Source organism: Monodelphis domestica, chromosome 3, assembly GCF_027887165.1.
Source record: "Monodelphis domestica isolate mMonDom1 chromosome 3, mMonDom1.pri, whole genome shotgun sequence".
NCBI lineage: Eukaryota > Metazoa > Chordata > Mammalia > Didelphimorphia > Didelphidae > Monodelphis > Monodelphis domestica.
Genome location: NC_077229.1, coordinates 488,815,979 through 488,832,612, shown reverse-complemented (window position 1 = coordinate 488,832,612; position 16,634 = coordinate 488,815,979). Strand labels below are relative to the sequence as shown.

Genomic DNA, 16,634 nt, shown 5'->3' with positions numbered 1-16,634 from the left:
AAGTCTCATTTCTTCCACTTATTAGCTTGGAAACTGGAAAGATGAGAGGATCCCAGATCTAGAGTTACAGGGGACCTAGGAGGCCATCGAATCCCTGGCATAGTGGATAGAGGGAGCTGACTGTGGATTCAGAAAGATCTGGGCCACCTTCTGCTACATCCTGGCTGTGTGGCCATGGGGAAGTAACTTAACTTCCCTGTTCTCTAGGCCAAAAGTATCAAATACCAGTTGAATGGGAGAACAACATTAAAATGTAATTGGCTCAGTGAATTGAGAACCAGGCCTAGAGATGGAAGGTCCTAGGTTCAAATCTGGCCTCTTAGCTATATTGCTCTGAGTAAATCACTGACCCCCCCATTGCCTAGCCCTTTTCTTTTCTTTCTTTCTTTTTTTTTAAGCCCTTACCTTCTGTCTTAGAATCAATTGGTTCCAAAGCAGAAGATTGGTAAGGGCTAGGCAATGGGGGTCAAGTGACTTGTTCAGGGTCACACAGCTGGGAAGTGTCTGAGACTAGATTTGAACCCAGGACCTCCCACCTTTGGCCTAGCTCTCAATCCATTGAGCCACCCATCTGCCCGCTGCCTAGCCCTTTTCTGCCTTGGAACCCATACATAGCATTGATTCTAAGATAGAAAATAAGGGGTTTTTAAAAATGTAATTGGGGGGAAAATACTATTTAAAAATGCAATTGGAAAATTATTAACAAAATAAATAAAAATATACTAAAACAGATAAAGTTATATTTTAAAATTAAGTCTATATATAGCCCACAGGGATACTTACGTAGTAAGTTTGTTATTATCGAGTCTGTTCAGTCAGTGTTAACTCTTTGTGATCTCATCTGGGGTTTTCCTGGCAGAGACACTGGAGTGGTTCACCACTTCCTTCTCCAGCTTATTTTACAGATGAGGAAACTGAGGCAAGTGGAGTGAAGTGACTTGCCCAGACTCACTCGGGCTATGAAGTAGCTGAGGTGTTAAGGGTTAACAAGTTTCTAATGCTTTTGTGATGTTTATAACTGCTTTAGAATATCAAGATTCTGGAATGGTGAAGTATGCTTAGAATAACTTTTCACCCCAAAAGGTCAGCATACCCTGAAGAGTGTCCACACTTCCCTTTATCTTATTGAAGTTAAATCCTACTACATTCCAAAAGATCGATAGTATATTTCCCAATCTTAAAAAAAAAAAAACACCTGTTTGACAGATTTCTCTTGAAACACTATATAAAACCATAACCTCCTCCAGTCTCTTCTGGGGGCCTTGGGTCAATCCCAAACCCACCCCCATCCCATGTGTATTCTAAAATTCTCTCAATGGAAACAGACATCTTTCACTACAGAGCTTCACGCTTGTTTGGTTTTAAGGTTGGCAGAGCCTAGATTTGAACTCATGAAGATGAGTCTGCCTGACCATAGTCCTGGCACTCTGCCCATGACACCACCTAACTACTCCCCAATAAAACATAGATGAATATTATATTTTAAAACGACACCAATATGCAACCCACAATGATACTTAGGTGTGATTTAGTGGTCCCCCTATGCACTTCAGTTTGACAGCCCTGCTCCAGGCAACCCTCAGGTTATCTGATTTGTAGAGGGAGGGTTTTCTCTTGAGGATTCTTGATATCAAAGAAGTCAGATTTTCCCTTGTCCTCCCGTGCCCTGAAATTCCTTTATATTTTTATATTTTATATATTATATAAATATATTTTATATTTTATATTTATATTTATATTATATTTATATATATTTATATATATTTATATTTTATATATTTATATATTTTATATATATATTACATTTATATATATTAATAAATATATATTTATATATTTATATTTTATATTTATATATATATAAAATAATATATATTTTATATTTATATTTATATATATTTATATAAATATTTATATTTATATTTTATATTTATATTATATATATTTGTATTATATATATTTATATATAAATATAAATATTTATATTTTATATTTTATATATAATTATATATATTATATATTTATATTTATATTTTATATTTTATATATTTATATTTATATTTATATATTTATATTTATATTATATAGAAATATTTTATATTTCTAAGCAAAATATATATATTTTGTGCCCATGTTGTACATGGGAACTGCCAGATGATGGGAGTCTCTTGAAGGCAGAGACGTTTGTTTTTGATTCACTTGCCCCTGAATACCTAGAAGCCACTTAATAAATTCTTGCTGAATTGAAGTTAATTGAATTCCTCTTAGAGCACATAGCCATTTCTAAAGTCCAGTTCTAATGTACTACTCAAGATTTGCTAGTTGCTTCCTCCTACCTCAATCTAACCCCCAGTGGCACCCAACCCAACTTGTCCCTCTTCTAGCCTTCTGCTTTCCTACTCCCAAACCATCAACTCCCAACACCCTTAGTTAATACCAGACCATAATGCCCCTTTGGGAACCAGAGGCAAAACAAATTGGAGTGCCAGTGGATGGGGGGCAGGTCATCAAGAAGTGGCAAAGAAGGTGAATAATTAAAAATGAGACCAGGATTGGTAGGAACCTAGAGTTAGTTGTGTGGAAAACTGATACTGAACTCTAGTCATTTTCATAGGAAATGTTTCTTAAACCATGGACTTAGAAGGTCAGCCAGCTCCCAAACCTCAGGGTATCTCATTGAGCTGGCTTTGGTGGAGAGCTGCTCCTTGTTTATCTAAAGAAGAACTCTCTGGGGTGACAAAGTCAACAAGGTCTAACCAACCTACCACAGGGAACCACCATTTTGGACCTCAGTGGCCCACCCACACGGAAGAATGTTTTGGCATTTTTCAGGTCTGTTGACCTTACAATATTGTCCTTACACCTACCATAGGGAACCGCCATTTTGGACCTCAGTGGCCCACCCACACGGAAGAATGTGTTGGCATTTTTCAGGTCTGTTGACCTTACAATATTGTCCTTACTGTAATGGGGAGGAGTTGAGATCTCTAAGTCTAATTCCTTTGTGACTATTTTCCAATAACTGCCCTGGAAGGGAGGGAGGAGACTGAGTGATGACAGTACAAGGGATTGGCTTGTGCCACAGGAAGTAGCTCTCTTTGGCCCCCCTTCTGGCCAGGTTCTCACTCTCTCTGGCCCAGCTCTCCTGCCTGGATGCTCAAACCTTTGCCCTCCCCCCAGGCCCATAGTTTTGCTTCCACTTTTGTTCTTTGGTGTCTATTCAGACTGTGGAGGGAGACCATTAGCTAGTTAGATTTTCTTTGAGCCATCTTTAAAGAAACGAATTTTTTAAATTAAAAAATGGAACCTCCAGAGAATTTCATTCTTTACCCTTGAGATAACCCAAAATGTGGAGAGTCAATGATAATATTTAGGGAAAGGGAAGCGCTAGGTTGGAAAGAATGGGTGATTCAGAGATGTGTCATTGAGGGCAGGTGGATGAGTGGCTAAGCAGGCAGGTGTGCCCACAGGCAGATCAGTGGAAACAGGTGTGGGGTTGGTTGAATAGAAGACTAATTGATCAAGCAAGAAAGATAACTCAGATGGGAGGAAGGCAAAGACTTGAGAGAGGATAAGAGAATGGAAAAGGCATCCAAGTGCCAAGAGGTAGGAGCAAGCACGACATAAGAGAACAGAACACTGAACTGAGTTGGGAGACCTGGGTTCAAGCCTCAGTTGCTACTATTTAGGTATTTTCATGACAGTGGATATTTAAGCCTTCTAATCCTCAGTTCTCTCATATGGAAAAGGAGGGGATCTGGTTAAATTAGAGGCTCTCTGAGCTCCTTTCCAAGGTCTGCCCATCTATGACTCTCTACTCAGGTAGGGAGAATTACTTTAATGGCCAGGAACAGCTAGGCAACTCAGTGGATAGAGAGCCAAGCCCAAAGATGGGAGGTCCTGGGCTCAAATCTGGCCTCAGACACTTCCTAGCTGTGTGACCCTGGGCAAGTCACTCAACCCCCATTGCCTAGCCCTTACTGAACTTCTGTCTTAGAATAAATACGTACAGAAGGTAAGGGTTTAAAAAAAAAGAATTATAGGTCAATGGTGTCAAGCTCAAATAGAAAAAGTGGCCACTAATTCCCTGCAGGCCACAGGATAGTTTTAAAATATAATATTATCTATGTTATATTGTATTTTATATATTTTGTTAAATATTTTTCAATGTATATTTTAATCTGCTTCATGCAACGCAAGGACTGGCCAATATTGAACTCTTCTAATATAAGTCTCTATGTCCAGAACGAACTGGACTGTGTTATCAGACATTTCCCATTTCCCCTTTTACCTTCAAACCTTCTTGAACACTTAAGTAGAAGGAAGAAGAAAAAAAAAATCAGACCAAATAATAAATATTCTTGGAAGGAATGGCCTTCTGCAGGGAAGAAAAGAAAAATTGTAAAAACAATCTAGGACCCATTTCTATAACATGTTAATTTTTTAAAACCTAAGGAAACAGATAGTGACAATATTATCCCCATTTTACAGAATAGAAAACTAGACCCAGGTGGTGTGACTTTTCCAGGGTCACGCAACTAAGGATGAGTCTGAACCAGGACTCAAACTCAGATCTCCTAACCCCAATTTGAAATGGCAGTGAATACCACAACAACCCAACTGACATGCTATCCAAAGCACTTCTGCAAATCAGGAAGTTCTTTGAACTGAACCAAGAAAGTTTCAAGCCAGTTCCAATGAAAACTTTTCATCCAAAACAACCAAACCCAGTTCAAGTCACACCCTCAGTCTGGAATTATCAGAACATATAGTAATAGATAATCAGAATCAGAATGAGTAATATTCTCAGGGGGAAAAAATAGAGTAAAAAATGTGAAAAGATTTTCTTGGTCTATTTCCAACACAGAAGGTCACTGTCAAAATGTTTGCTTTGGGTGTGTTGGGTCTCTGTGAAAGCCAACATGAAATTCCAGAAACCCAGGGTTAGAATGATTGATTGAATTTTAAAGAAAAAAGATAGCTTTGCAGAAGAGACAAATGAAAATTTTTCATAGAGGAGCTATGCATTTAGATACTCTAATAAATGTAGTTTCCTCATCTTCCCAGACAAATTTAATAAGAGAATTGCATCTTGGGCATTTATGAATGTTCTATTGCTCTAAATATTCAAATGTAAAAAAAACAAACAAACAAAAACATTTATTTTTTTCTGCATTAGAACTTGTCATCCCTGCCTCAAAAAAAAATATTTCTAGTCTCCACCATAAATAAATATATCTTTCACAAATGTAGCAATCCATCCTAAAACTAATAATACCTCCTTAGCCACAGCAAAGCATGTTGGTCAGTATGACCCACCAAATGAGTAATTACTATCCCCAACTCACCTCAGCTTTCTGGTCCAGAACAATGTCTTCACTGAGAAGAAACATGACAAGGGATGTGTGCCCATTCTGGATTGCTATTTGCAAAGCATTAATGTTGTTCTGAGAGAAAAACAAGAGTTGAGGAGGGCAAAAGGATTTTGAAGTTAGAAATCATAATGAGGCTTTCAACATGGCAAGGATCTGTAATTTTAACTGTAAATATAAACTTCAAACCTTATTAATAATCATGGCTAACATTCATATATTGCTTCAAGTCTGCAAATTATTTTATTCTGTAGGCAAAAAAAAAAAAAATTATAACCAGGAGGCCAGCCCTCTGATGGTGTGTGCCTCTGAATTTAATGAAGATTGTTTCCCAATTTGTTGCTTCCCTTCTAATTTTGGATGCATTAGTTTTGTTTGTACAAAAAAACATTTTAATTTGATGTAATCAACATTATTGATTTTACGTTTTGTGATTTTTTTCTAGCTCTTGCTTGATTTTAAAGTCTTTCCTTTCCCAAAGATCTGACAAGTATACTATTCTGTGTTCGCCTAATTTACTTATTGTTTCCTTTATGTTCAAGTCATTCGTCCATTCTGAGTTTATCTTGGTATAGGGTGTGAGGTGTTGATCCAAACCTAATTTCTCCCACACTGTCTTCCAATTTTCCCAGCAGTTTTTATCAAATAGTGGGTTTTGGTCCCAAAAACTGGGATCTTTGGGCTGCCTCTGAATTAAGTAAAAGTCCAATGGTGGACCAAAATGTCAGGGCTTCCATTTTGGTCTGACCCACAAACCTGGCAGTTTTCTGCCATGGCCTTAAGAACCAAAGGTGATATCCATGCCAGATGACCCATCAGAGCATAATATTAGAGAATTCATAATGGTTCTAATTATTTTTACAATAGGTATTTCTGGTTGTCTCCCATTCGTAGAGCTATGGCCCAAATGAATCCATGTTCCCCAAGATGCCAGTGAAGCAGAAGCACAATTTCCTTTCTCCCAGGAATAGGAAATAAATTTCTGGCTTTATTTCCTACTAATTCCCACATAAACCCCAATTATTTTACTGGATGTACTTTGAACTCTGCAGTTCCTGAAAGATCCTTTCCATAGTTCTTTTCCCCTGATTCCCCACCATTCTTCAAGATGCAGATTCAAAACCTACTTCCTCCAGGTAGTCTTTTCCCAATAATCCAGTCAGAAGTTTATTCTCACTCTTCTGAACACCTTTAGGCCATATTGTCTGGGTCACCTATAGTTACCCACTGCCTTACACTGTTCCTTCATGTGGTAGGAGCAATATTTGCTAATCTGGTGGGGGCCCAGAGAAGTTGGACATATGGCCATAAAGAGACAGCCAACCCAGCTTCAAAACTTACTTGTTCCTGGGAACTAAGATATTTAGGCAATTTCCTTATCTTGTAAGGCATAAAAAACTAGTGCTAGAATACTTGGCAATTCTCTAGCTTGATGACACTCCTTTGTGGATGGACAGCATTCCGAGTAGACCCACCATCAAAGCAATGGAAGGAAGGGAGCTGCATTCAAAAGATGGGAAAGTGTCTATTATGGGCCAGGCATAGTGCTAACTACTTTATTTCATTTGATCCTCACAGCACTCATAAAGTAGGAACAATATTCCCAATTTACAGCTGAGGAAATTGAGGCACAGATTAAGTCACATAGGTAGGATGTGTCCAAAGCCAGATTTGAACTCACATATTCCTGACTAAGCCCAGCATTTGTTCTGTGCGCTATTTTTTTTTTTTGGATGTGGGTTAATTTATGAAAGATAACAAAAGAGAGTGTGGAATTAAAAAAAAAAAAACTTACCTTCTGTCTTAGAATCAACACAGTATATTGGTTCCAAGGCCAAACTAGAGTAAGGGGTAGTCAAAGGGGGTTAAATGACTTGCCCAGGGTCACATAGCTAGGAAGTTCCTGAGGCTAAATTTGAACCCAGCACCTCCTATCTCTAGGCCTGGCTCTAACTGCCCCATCCATGTAGAGTCTTAAATTGAATGTGAATTAGTGAAAAAAAAAATGAAGCACCAAAATGGCAACGAAATTATTCTAACTAGTCTGTCGTTATTTCCCAGAGTGAATCCGTTTGCTATTTGTTGAGGAAATTTCTTTTGTGAAATGTTACACGGTCTACACGTGGTTCATTTCATTCCAGACCTGGCTTACATCAGGCCTGGGCTAGATGATTTAATAATGCAAATATAGCGTCCAGAACAAGGGAAGTGATAGTCCTCGCAAGGCCAACGGCATCTGGAGTATTATGTCCAATTCTGGGTTCCATATTTGAACCAATTTCCAATTTTCCAATTTTCCCAGCAGTTTTTATCAAATAGTGGATTTTTGTCCCCAAACTGGGATCTTTGGGTTTGTCATAGACTGTCTTGCTGAGGTCACTTACCCCTAGTCTATTTCACTGGTCCTCCCTCCTGTCTCTTAGCCAGTACCAAAAAGCAAGGCCATTTCCAGAGAATAGTGACCAGGAAAAGGCCAAGGCTACACATTGTGCCAAACAAGTCAGTTAGAGGTCGCTTAGAATAGAAAAAAGGCCTTGTGGAGGTCACCATAATGGTTTTCAAGGATTTAAAAAGTTCTCTTCTGGGAGAGGGATTAAAGTTTTAGGATCAGCACCAGAGGGGCTTCCCTAGGAAAAAAAAAAGACCAATGGATTTCACCTTGTTTACTGAATTAAAATTAAGTCCAAAATGACTTTGGGTCTAGCTCTCACTGGGTTTTCTTGGCTCCAAATCCTATCTAGTCTTCCTACCAAATAATCTTCCCAACATTCTGCTCCAATCATGTTATTCTTTAATCTAAAAAAAATTATAATCGTTTCATGACATTTAATAATTCCAAATTGCCAATTTAACAAACAGGAAACATCATCTTCTGGCATCCCAGGCCTTTTGCGATCTGGCTTCCATCTATATTCTTCCGATTTCATATACAATATCTCCAAAGATTTAGTGCCGAGATGGAACAGTTTCTCTCTCCTAGCTGTCCTTTGGGGAGTTCCTTCTTTTCTTGCCTCAAGGTCCAGCTCTGGGCCCGTGCTCCGGAAAGAGCTGGAAGGCTCTGTAGGTTCAGAGCTCCAGGCTTCCCTCTGGCCCTGGGGATTCAGTCACAGACCTCCTCTCCTGCTCAGCCTTCTCTGGCCCTCTTCAGAACTCTGCCTGGATCTTCAGGTACTGTGAATTTTAGCTGGATCTGCCATATCTTGAAGACTTCTAGTCTAGGGGTTTAGCTGCTCGACTCACCTCCTGCTCACTTCCAGGTCCATTCCACCCTAACAGGAGCTGTTTTTCTCATACACTCCCCTTTATGTTTTGTCTTTTCTTATTAGAAAGCAAAGGGGCAGTTGGGTGGCTCAGTGGATTCAAATTCCAGGATTCCTGGGTTCAAATATGGCCTCAGACACTTCCCAGCTGGGTGACCCTGGGCAAGTCACTTGACCCCCATTGCCTAGCCCTTTCCACTCTTCTGCCTTGGAACCAATACACAGTATTGACTCCAAGATGGAAGGGAAGGGTTTAAAAAAAAAAAGAAAACAAAGGCCTCAAAAGCAGGAAGTATTTGGGCAGGTCAATGACTCAGTGGCTAGAGACCGAAGGTCTTGGGTTGAAATGTGGTCTCAGACACTTCCAGCTGTGTGGCCTTGCCTGGCCCTCGATACTCAGAATCAGTTCTAAGACAGAAGATAGCAGTTTTCTCTAAAAGGGTAGGGATTTAGCAGTAATCATCAAAACAATACAATACTGGCTAAGAAATAGAATGGTGGATCAATGGAATAGACTAGGGATGAATGACCTCAGCAGCCTCGTATTTGATAAGCCCAAAGACCCCAGCTTTGGGGACAAACACCCACTCTTTAAAGGGTAGGCGCTGTTTTGTTGTCTTGTTTTTATAACCCCGTCATTTAGCACTGTATCTGGTGCCTAGAAAGTGCTTAATAAATGTTTTCTCTAACGAGCAAGCTTTTTCCCTCTTCCCATGCTCTCCGGAGATGATTTCTTCCTCCTCAAATGTCTTCTTGTTCTTTGCCACCAACTTTTAACTTTGGCACGTTCTCATTGTACTGTGATCCACAGGAGCCTAGAAGGAGAGCCAGAAAGGACCTTAGAAACCATTCAGTCCCCTCTTCTTACAGATGAGGAAACTGAAACCCACAGACATTCTGACTTGCCCAAAGTCACTCAAGTAGTTAGTGAGTCAGAGTCAGTCTCCGGGGTCGGTGCTAGTCCCCTGAACCTCTAAACCCCGTGTTCTTAGTTGGCAAAACCTGCAGAGGCCACCAACCAAAAGTGAGTCAAACTCAGATTGTGTGGAAGAGCAGAGTCACACAGAGAAGCACCAAGTTTCTTGTGTTTTTCTTCATTTTCTCTTTTTTAATGAGCTCAGTCTATGGGCTTGTGGTAGTTCTCAATAACCCCTGAGAAGTACATGAGTGAGTCTCGTTTTGATTCCTCAGATGTTCTGGGAGGAAGTGGCTGTTTGGTTACTGGACATGTACCGCCTCATAGTTCATGTAGCTGAATTTTAGTGTTTTGTACACACCCTTTCCTCACCAGGATGCGGTTTCTTTCCAGAAATTTCTCTTCAGCCATTTGGAACAATGACCAAAGTTCTCTAAACCTTTTGATCCAGTATTACTACTACCTGATCTGTATAGATAAGAAAAAAAGGGGCGGGGGTAAAAGGCCCTATTTGTACAAAAATATTTACTTTGCTTCTTTTTGTGGTGGCAAAGAATTGGAAATTGGAGGATTGTCCATCCTTTGAGGAATGGCTGAACAAGTTGTGGTTGATACGAATAATAAAGGAATATTGTTGTGTTAGAAGAAGTGATGATAAGGATGATTTCAGAAAACTCGGGAAAGACTTAAATGAACTGATGCAAATGAAGTGAAGAGAACCAAAACTACTGTGTATGCAGAGACAGCAATGTTTTTTTTGATAAACAACTGTGAAAAAACTAGTTCTCAGCAATAGTGATCTAAGACAATCCCAGTCTCATGATGAAAAATGCCATTTGCCTTCAGAGAGAGAACTGTTGGAATCTAAATGCAGATTAGAATATAGTTCTTTTTTCCTTCCTTCCTTCCTTCCTTCCTTCCTTCCTTCCTTCCTTCCTTCCTTCCTTCCTTCCTTCCTTCCTTCCTTCCTTCCTTCTTTCCTTCCTTCCTTCCTTTCATTTCTTTCCTTTGTTTCTTTCTTTCTTTTTTCCTTCCTTCCTTCCTTCTTTCTTTCTTTCTTTCTTTCTTTCTTTCTTTCTTTCTTTCTTTCTTTCTTTCTTTCTTTCTTTCTTTCTTTCTTTCTTTCTTTCTTTCTTTCTTTCTTTCTTTCTTTCTTTCTTTCTTTCTTTCTCTTTCCTTCTTCCTTCCTTCCTTCCTTCCTTCCTTCCTTCTTTCCTTCCTTCTTAGATCTCTTCCACAAAATGACTAATATTACAAAATGTTTTACATGTTTCTACATGCAACATTTCTCAGATTGCTTATCTCAGGGAGAGGGGAAGGAGGGAGGATCAGAGGGAGGGAGAGAATATGGAACTCAACAATTTAAAAAAGTGAATGTTAAAAATTATTTTTGTATATAATTGGGGGAAATGAAATAGTATTTAAAATAAAAAGAAGTTTCTCTCTCCTTCCCTACTTATTACTTCAGTGAACATAGCTAAGAGCATTCAGGGAACCTTGAGCTTTCTACCTCAATTTGTTATCAAGTGAGAATATTTTGTTCAGTTTTGTTCCAGCCAGAGTAGAGTGCTTTGGAGAATAGGCTAATGAGCCCTTTCTGGTCTGTGCCTTTGCTTCAGTACTTTCTAATATACTCGAGTGATATAACTTGGAGCAATCACCTTAAATTCAGTCCTCAGATGACATGAAAAGTAAAAAAAAAAGCAAAACCCCCAAACCCAGATATGTCCTCTTGTGCCCATCAGATCCCCAGCAGTGCCATTTGACCTACTGACCTAATCTAGGAAACAGTAGAGCCTTGTCATCTACCCCATCGTTTAGCATTTTTCTAGGACTCTCTCTCTTCTCCTGAACACATATATTCTCTCTCCCAGTTAGAGGATGAGATCCCCAAGAGCAGGGACCAGCTCACATTTTCAATTTGCATTTCCAATACTTAGCACATGGTAGATGTGTAATAAATGCTTGCTTAATTCATTCCTTCATTTTCTATCCTTCTACCAAAAAAGTAACTTCCCCGAAGTGAGCATGAAGAAGGGTGTTCCTTTGGAGTAGACACCAATGGGGATGTGAGAAATCACTCCAACCAAAAGTTCTTCAAAAGGCCAATGCCTAGACTTTCTCTTGTCCCCAGATGACATATGAAGCACCCCCCCCCCGAAAACCCCGTGTTACCTACTTTATTTGGAATGTTGATATCACTTCCCGCATCCAATAACAATTTGCTGCCTTCTTTGTAACCTCCAGCAACAGCCAAAAAGAATGGTGTTTCTCCATCCTGTAATAATAAAGAAATAAGAGTGACAAGAAATACTCTCATCAGTTCCCCATGAGCCAATGCCAGCACTCAAATTCTTTCTTTAAAAAAACAACAACAAAACCATTACCTTCTGCTTTAGAATTGAATTGAAGGGTCATTTCCAAGTCAGAAGAACAGTAATTATTAGGCAACTGAGGTTAAGTGACTTGCCCAGGGTCACACAGCTGGGAAGTGTCTGAGGTCAGATTTGAAACCAAGACCTCCCATCTCTGGGTTTGGCTCCCAATCCACTGAGCTACCCAGCTGCCCCTTTATGATGCCAATAAATGATTTTAGCTTCTAAGAAGTTAAAGACAAGAAAGGATTTACTTTACCATATTTGCTTATGCATGTCCCCCTCTAAAATCTCATCTCTCAGAATCTGGAGGTAGAAATATGTGATTATTCTTGACAAAGTCCCCCTCCAAAGGCCTGTTTTGCTGTTCCCAGCCAGGGAAGCTATTATAAAAGTTTGGCAAAATGGCAATCAAAGAATAAATAGTTCTAGAATTTAGCTATGGATTCAGAAAATATAGGGGGAAAGGAATAGAAATGATGTTCAAGGTTGCAATCCCCAGTTCATCTTTGTCCCAGGGAGAAACCTCCTCAATCTTTCTCCCCTGTCAGCAGGAGAATGTGTTAAGAATGTGAGCGCCTTGAAGGCAAGAATGATTTTTGGGGTGGAGGCTGCATTTCTAGTGTTTAGAACAGTGCCAGCACAGAGTTGGCACTTGGGAAGCAAGTTAGCAGTTGTTGAAGTGAATTAAATTAAGAAAGGAAGTGAGAATTTAACATGCTGGTTTTGATGCCAGTAGAGCATTTCAAGTTTGTTGAATGCCAGGAAAGAACCCTGGTTTTGGAGTCAGAGGACCAGAGTTGGAATGCCAGCTCTTCAATTGATTACTGTATGACCTTTAGAAGTAACTTATACTCCCTGTGCTTTGGTCAGCCAATTTAGATATGAGGGAGTTAGATTAGAAGACCATTAAGGTTCTTTCTACCTAAATCTATGATCCTACAAATAAATGCACCCTAGAGACTCATTGCTAGTGTTTACACTAGAAATAATCCAGAGTAGTAGTCTCCAAACTTCTTTGCCAGTTAAAAAAAATTGAGTATCCCTAATATATGCATATTAATTTATTTATAAGTAAATGTAAATATACTCCTGTTATTCATCCTTTGTTTTCTTCTTTTTTTTAAACCCTTACCTTCCATCTTGTAATTAATATTGTGTATTGGGTCTAAGGAAGAAGAATGGTAAAGGCTAGGCAATGGGGGTTAAGTGACTTGCCCAGGGTCACACAGCTGGGAAGTAACTGAGGTCAGATTTGAACCCAGGCCTGACTCTCAACCCACTGAGTTACCCAGCTACCCCAATATTATTCATTCTTCAACTTACAAGAATTATATATATATGTATATATAGACACATATACATTACACATTCACAATTATATGTATGTGCGTACATATGTGTATACATATACACATTATAAAACACATTTTTTGTTTGTTTGTTTTTTTACTTTTTATTTAGAATATTTTTCCATGGTTACATGATTCATGATCCCCCTCCCTTTCTCTTCCCCCCTCCCAAAGCCAATAAGCAGTTCCACTGGGTTATACATGTATCATTGTTCAAAGCCTATTTCCATATTATTCATATTTGCAGTAGATGATCTTTTAATACCAAAACCCTAATCACATCCCATTACACTACTTCGTTGATTAAATATTTTCCACAGTTCTTCCTCTGGATGTGGATAGCATTCTTTCTCATGAGTCCCTCAGAATTGTCCTGGATCATTGCATTGCTGCTAGTAGAGAAGTCCATTCTGTTCAATTGTGCCCAGTGTATCAGTCTCTGTGTATAATGATTTCCTGGTTCTGCTCCTTTCGCTCTGCATCACTTCCTGGAGGTTGTTCCAGTCTCCATGGAATTCCTCCACTTAATTGTTCCTTTGAGCACAATAGTATTCCATCACCAACATATACCACAATTTGTTCAGCCATTCCCCAATTGATGGGCATCCCCTCATTTTCCAAATTTTTGCCACCACAAAGAGCGCAGCTATGAATATTCTTGTACATGTCTTTTTCCTTATTATCTCTTTGGGCTACAAACCCAGCAGTGCTATGGCTGGATCAAAGGGCAGACAGTCTTTTAGCGCCCTTTGGGCATAGTCCCAAATTGCACCCCAAAATGGTTGGATCAAATTCACAATTCCACCAGCAATGAATTAATGTCCCTACTTTGCCACATCCCCTCCAGCATTCATTACTTTCCATAGCTGTCATGTTAGCCAATCTGCTAGGTGTGAGGTGATACCTCAGAGTTGTCATGATTTGCATTTCTCTTATCAAGAGAGATTTAGAACACTTTTTCCTGTGCTTGTTGATACTTTTGATTTCATCACATGAAAACTGCCTATTTATTCCCTTGACCATTTGTCGATTGGGGAATGGCTTGATTTTTTGTAAATTTGACTTAGTTCCTTATGTATTTGGGAAATTAAACCTTTGTCAGAGAGTTTTGTTATTAAAATGTTCTCCCAGTTTGCTGCTTTCCTTCTAATTTTGGTTGCATTGGTAAAACACATTATTTCTAAAGAATGAGATAAAGATGAAATAATATTTAGTCCCAGGGATAGTAGGGAGCCATTGGAATTTATTGAATCATAGAGTAACATGATCAGAATGACACTTTAGGAAAAACACTTTGGTATCTGCCCAAAGGATGGATTACAGAGAGGAGAGTTTGGAGAGAGAAAGCCAGTTAGAAGATGACAGTAATAGTTCAGGTCAGAGATGAAGAAGTCCAGTATTAGGGTGATAGTAGTGCGATTAGAAGAAAAGGACCAAGGCTGAAAATAGACAAGATTTGACTACTGATGGAGAGTGAGGATGCTGCTGAGATTGCAAACCAGAATGATACTAAGGATTGGTGGTGTCCTTAGACAGGGAGAGGGAAGCTAGAGAGAGGGATGGGTTAGAACAATCTAATGAGATCTATGATGCAGGTAGCAGCCCATTCTTGCTCATACCTTACAAGTCACTTTGAAAAACCAAAACAAAAAAGGGGGGGACCTGACTCTTACCAGCCACTACCCAGGGACATAGGACCGGTTAAGGAGCAAACATTCAGCTGAAATAGACTAGGGGAAAAGGTATGGGTATACTATTGGGGAAAGGAGAAGAGAAATTTTCCCAGTGGAACCTGTGTAACTGTTGGTACGAGTCATCAGGGTGCAGTTAAGTTATAATGTCCCCGAGAGGGCCATATCCTGCACAGAATGGGAGGAATTGGGAGCTTGTACAACCTCAAGAAAAGACAGAATAGGGAGCAGAGGGGAATGATGGATGATAAGGGAGAAGAAAGTAGAGAGCCCTGCTTGATTAGAGACAAACCCTGTGACTGACTACTGCAAAGAAGGGGGGGTATGATTTTCCTTTGGGGTTCCCTGGACTTCAGAGTCCCTAATTTGGTGATCTCAATATGAATGAAGACTTTCATAGGCATTAATCCATCTCTACCCTGGCAATCTGTTTAATTAAGAAAACAGCAATTTTTAAAAGGCTCACAGGAGCTCATGACTGAATTAGAATTATTGGCTTTGTGGAGTAGGACAATGTAGTCATTGTATAACTTATATATATAACTTATATATAACTTATATTGTATAGAGGAAATTGATCATAAATGGCGATTATGGCCACTTGGACTTTATGCGTTTTCTCTAGCATGCTTTTTTTTCCTGTAAATAGCTAAAAAAGAATTGAAATCCAGCTGTGCACATTTCTAATAGTAAAGCATTAAAACTTAAACTTGAATAAAGCTATTCAATACTCAGAACTAAGCTGCTGATTAATAACTCTCACCCCCCAACCCCCTCTTACATAGCATTCTGCTTGTACCTCTCTTCTGGACTTAGATCTGTGTAACATATCATACAAGAATGAAAGCTCCCTGTGGACAAGTCAGATCTTATCTAACTAAGCCTTGTATCTCTTCCAGGGACTAGTCCAGTTCTTTCCATAGAACTTTGAACCTTCATAAATGTTTGTTGTTTGTTGAATGAGATTTAATTATGTAGCTAGCTAATTTTTAAAGGTTAATCTTTCCTAATAACTATTCTAGGAGTAAATGGACTCCATTTCTAAGCATCACAATAAATCTGTGTTTATATGATACTTAAAGGATTTCCTGCCCCACTTAAATTCCCCCCCCTGAATTTTTGCTCAGAGCTAATTCCTCCATCTTCCCCTCACTACATGCATAAACCAGAAGAGAGTAACTAGGGAGGATATAAACCAAGAAACACAAGAACCCATTTGTTTACTCAACAAACATATATTTTGGACCAAGTACTGCATATGGAGCACCAGGCTAAGCACTACATCAAGATGCAAAGTTTGGAAAAGATATTGTCCCTTCCCTTATGAAGACTAATAGAGGGATAACTGAAATAACAAGACAATTATAATCAACTGCTACATGACCAGTGCATTGGAGAGTGTAGGGTTCCAGGTATAAACAGATCATGAAAGTATCAAAGCTGTATTCAAAAGCTGACACTTATGAGCAAAGTGCTCATGTATCAGACTTATGGATAGATTTCTAATATTTCACATGATTGATCTGGATCCTTGAACTGAACTTGTGGTATTCTAACCCCTGCCCACAGCTGCAGTCCAGAAGGCTGGCTACCTAGCTCTCTAGCCTCTTTGTAATGTCAAAGGCACTCAATTAGCATTTGTATGACATATGACCTGTGTGGGGAGGT

The 16,634-nt window shown here is 39.1% G+C and overlaps 1 protein-coding gene across 4 annotated transcripts in view; it reads right to left on the bottom strand.

Annotated features, from left to right (window-relative positions):
* The window catches only part of ANKDD1B (ankyrin repeat and death domain containing 1B), a 96,206-nt gene that overhangs the window by 37,758 nt on the left and 41,814 nt on the right, over positions 1-16,634 (bottom strand). For all 4 annotated transcript variants that reach the window (XM_007486538.3, XM_007486541.2, XM_056824760.1 and 1 more), the window contains 2 exons: positions 11,728-11,826; positions 5,349-5,447 (listed from right to left, as the gene is read on the bottom strand). In XM_007486538.3, coding sequence (XP_007486600.2) covers positions 5,349-5,447; positions 11,728-11,826 — 198 coding nt within the window. The remainder of the gene's footprint in view (positions 1-5,348; positions 5,448-11,727; positions 11,827-16,634) is intronic.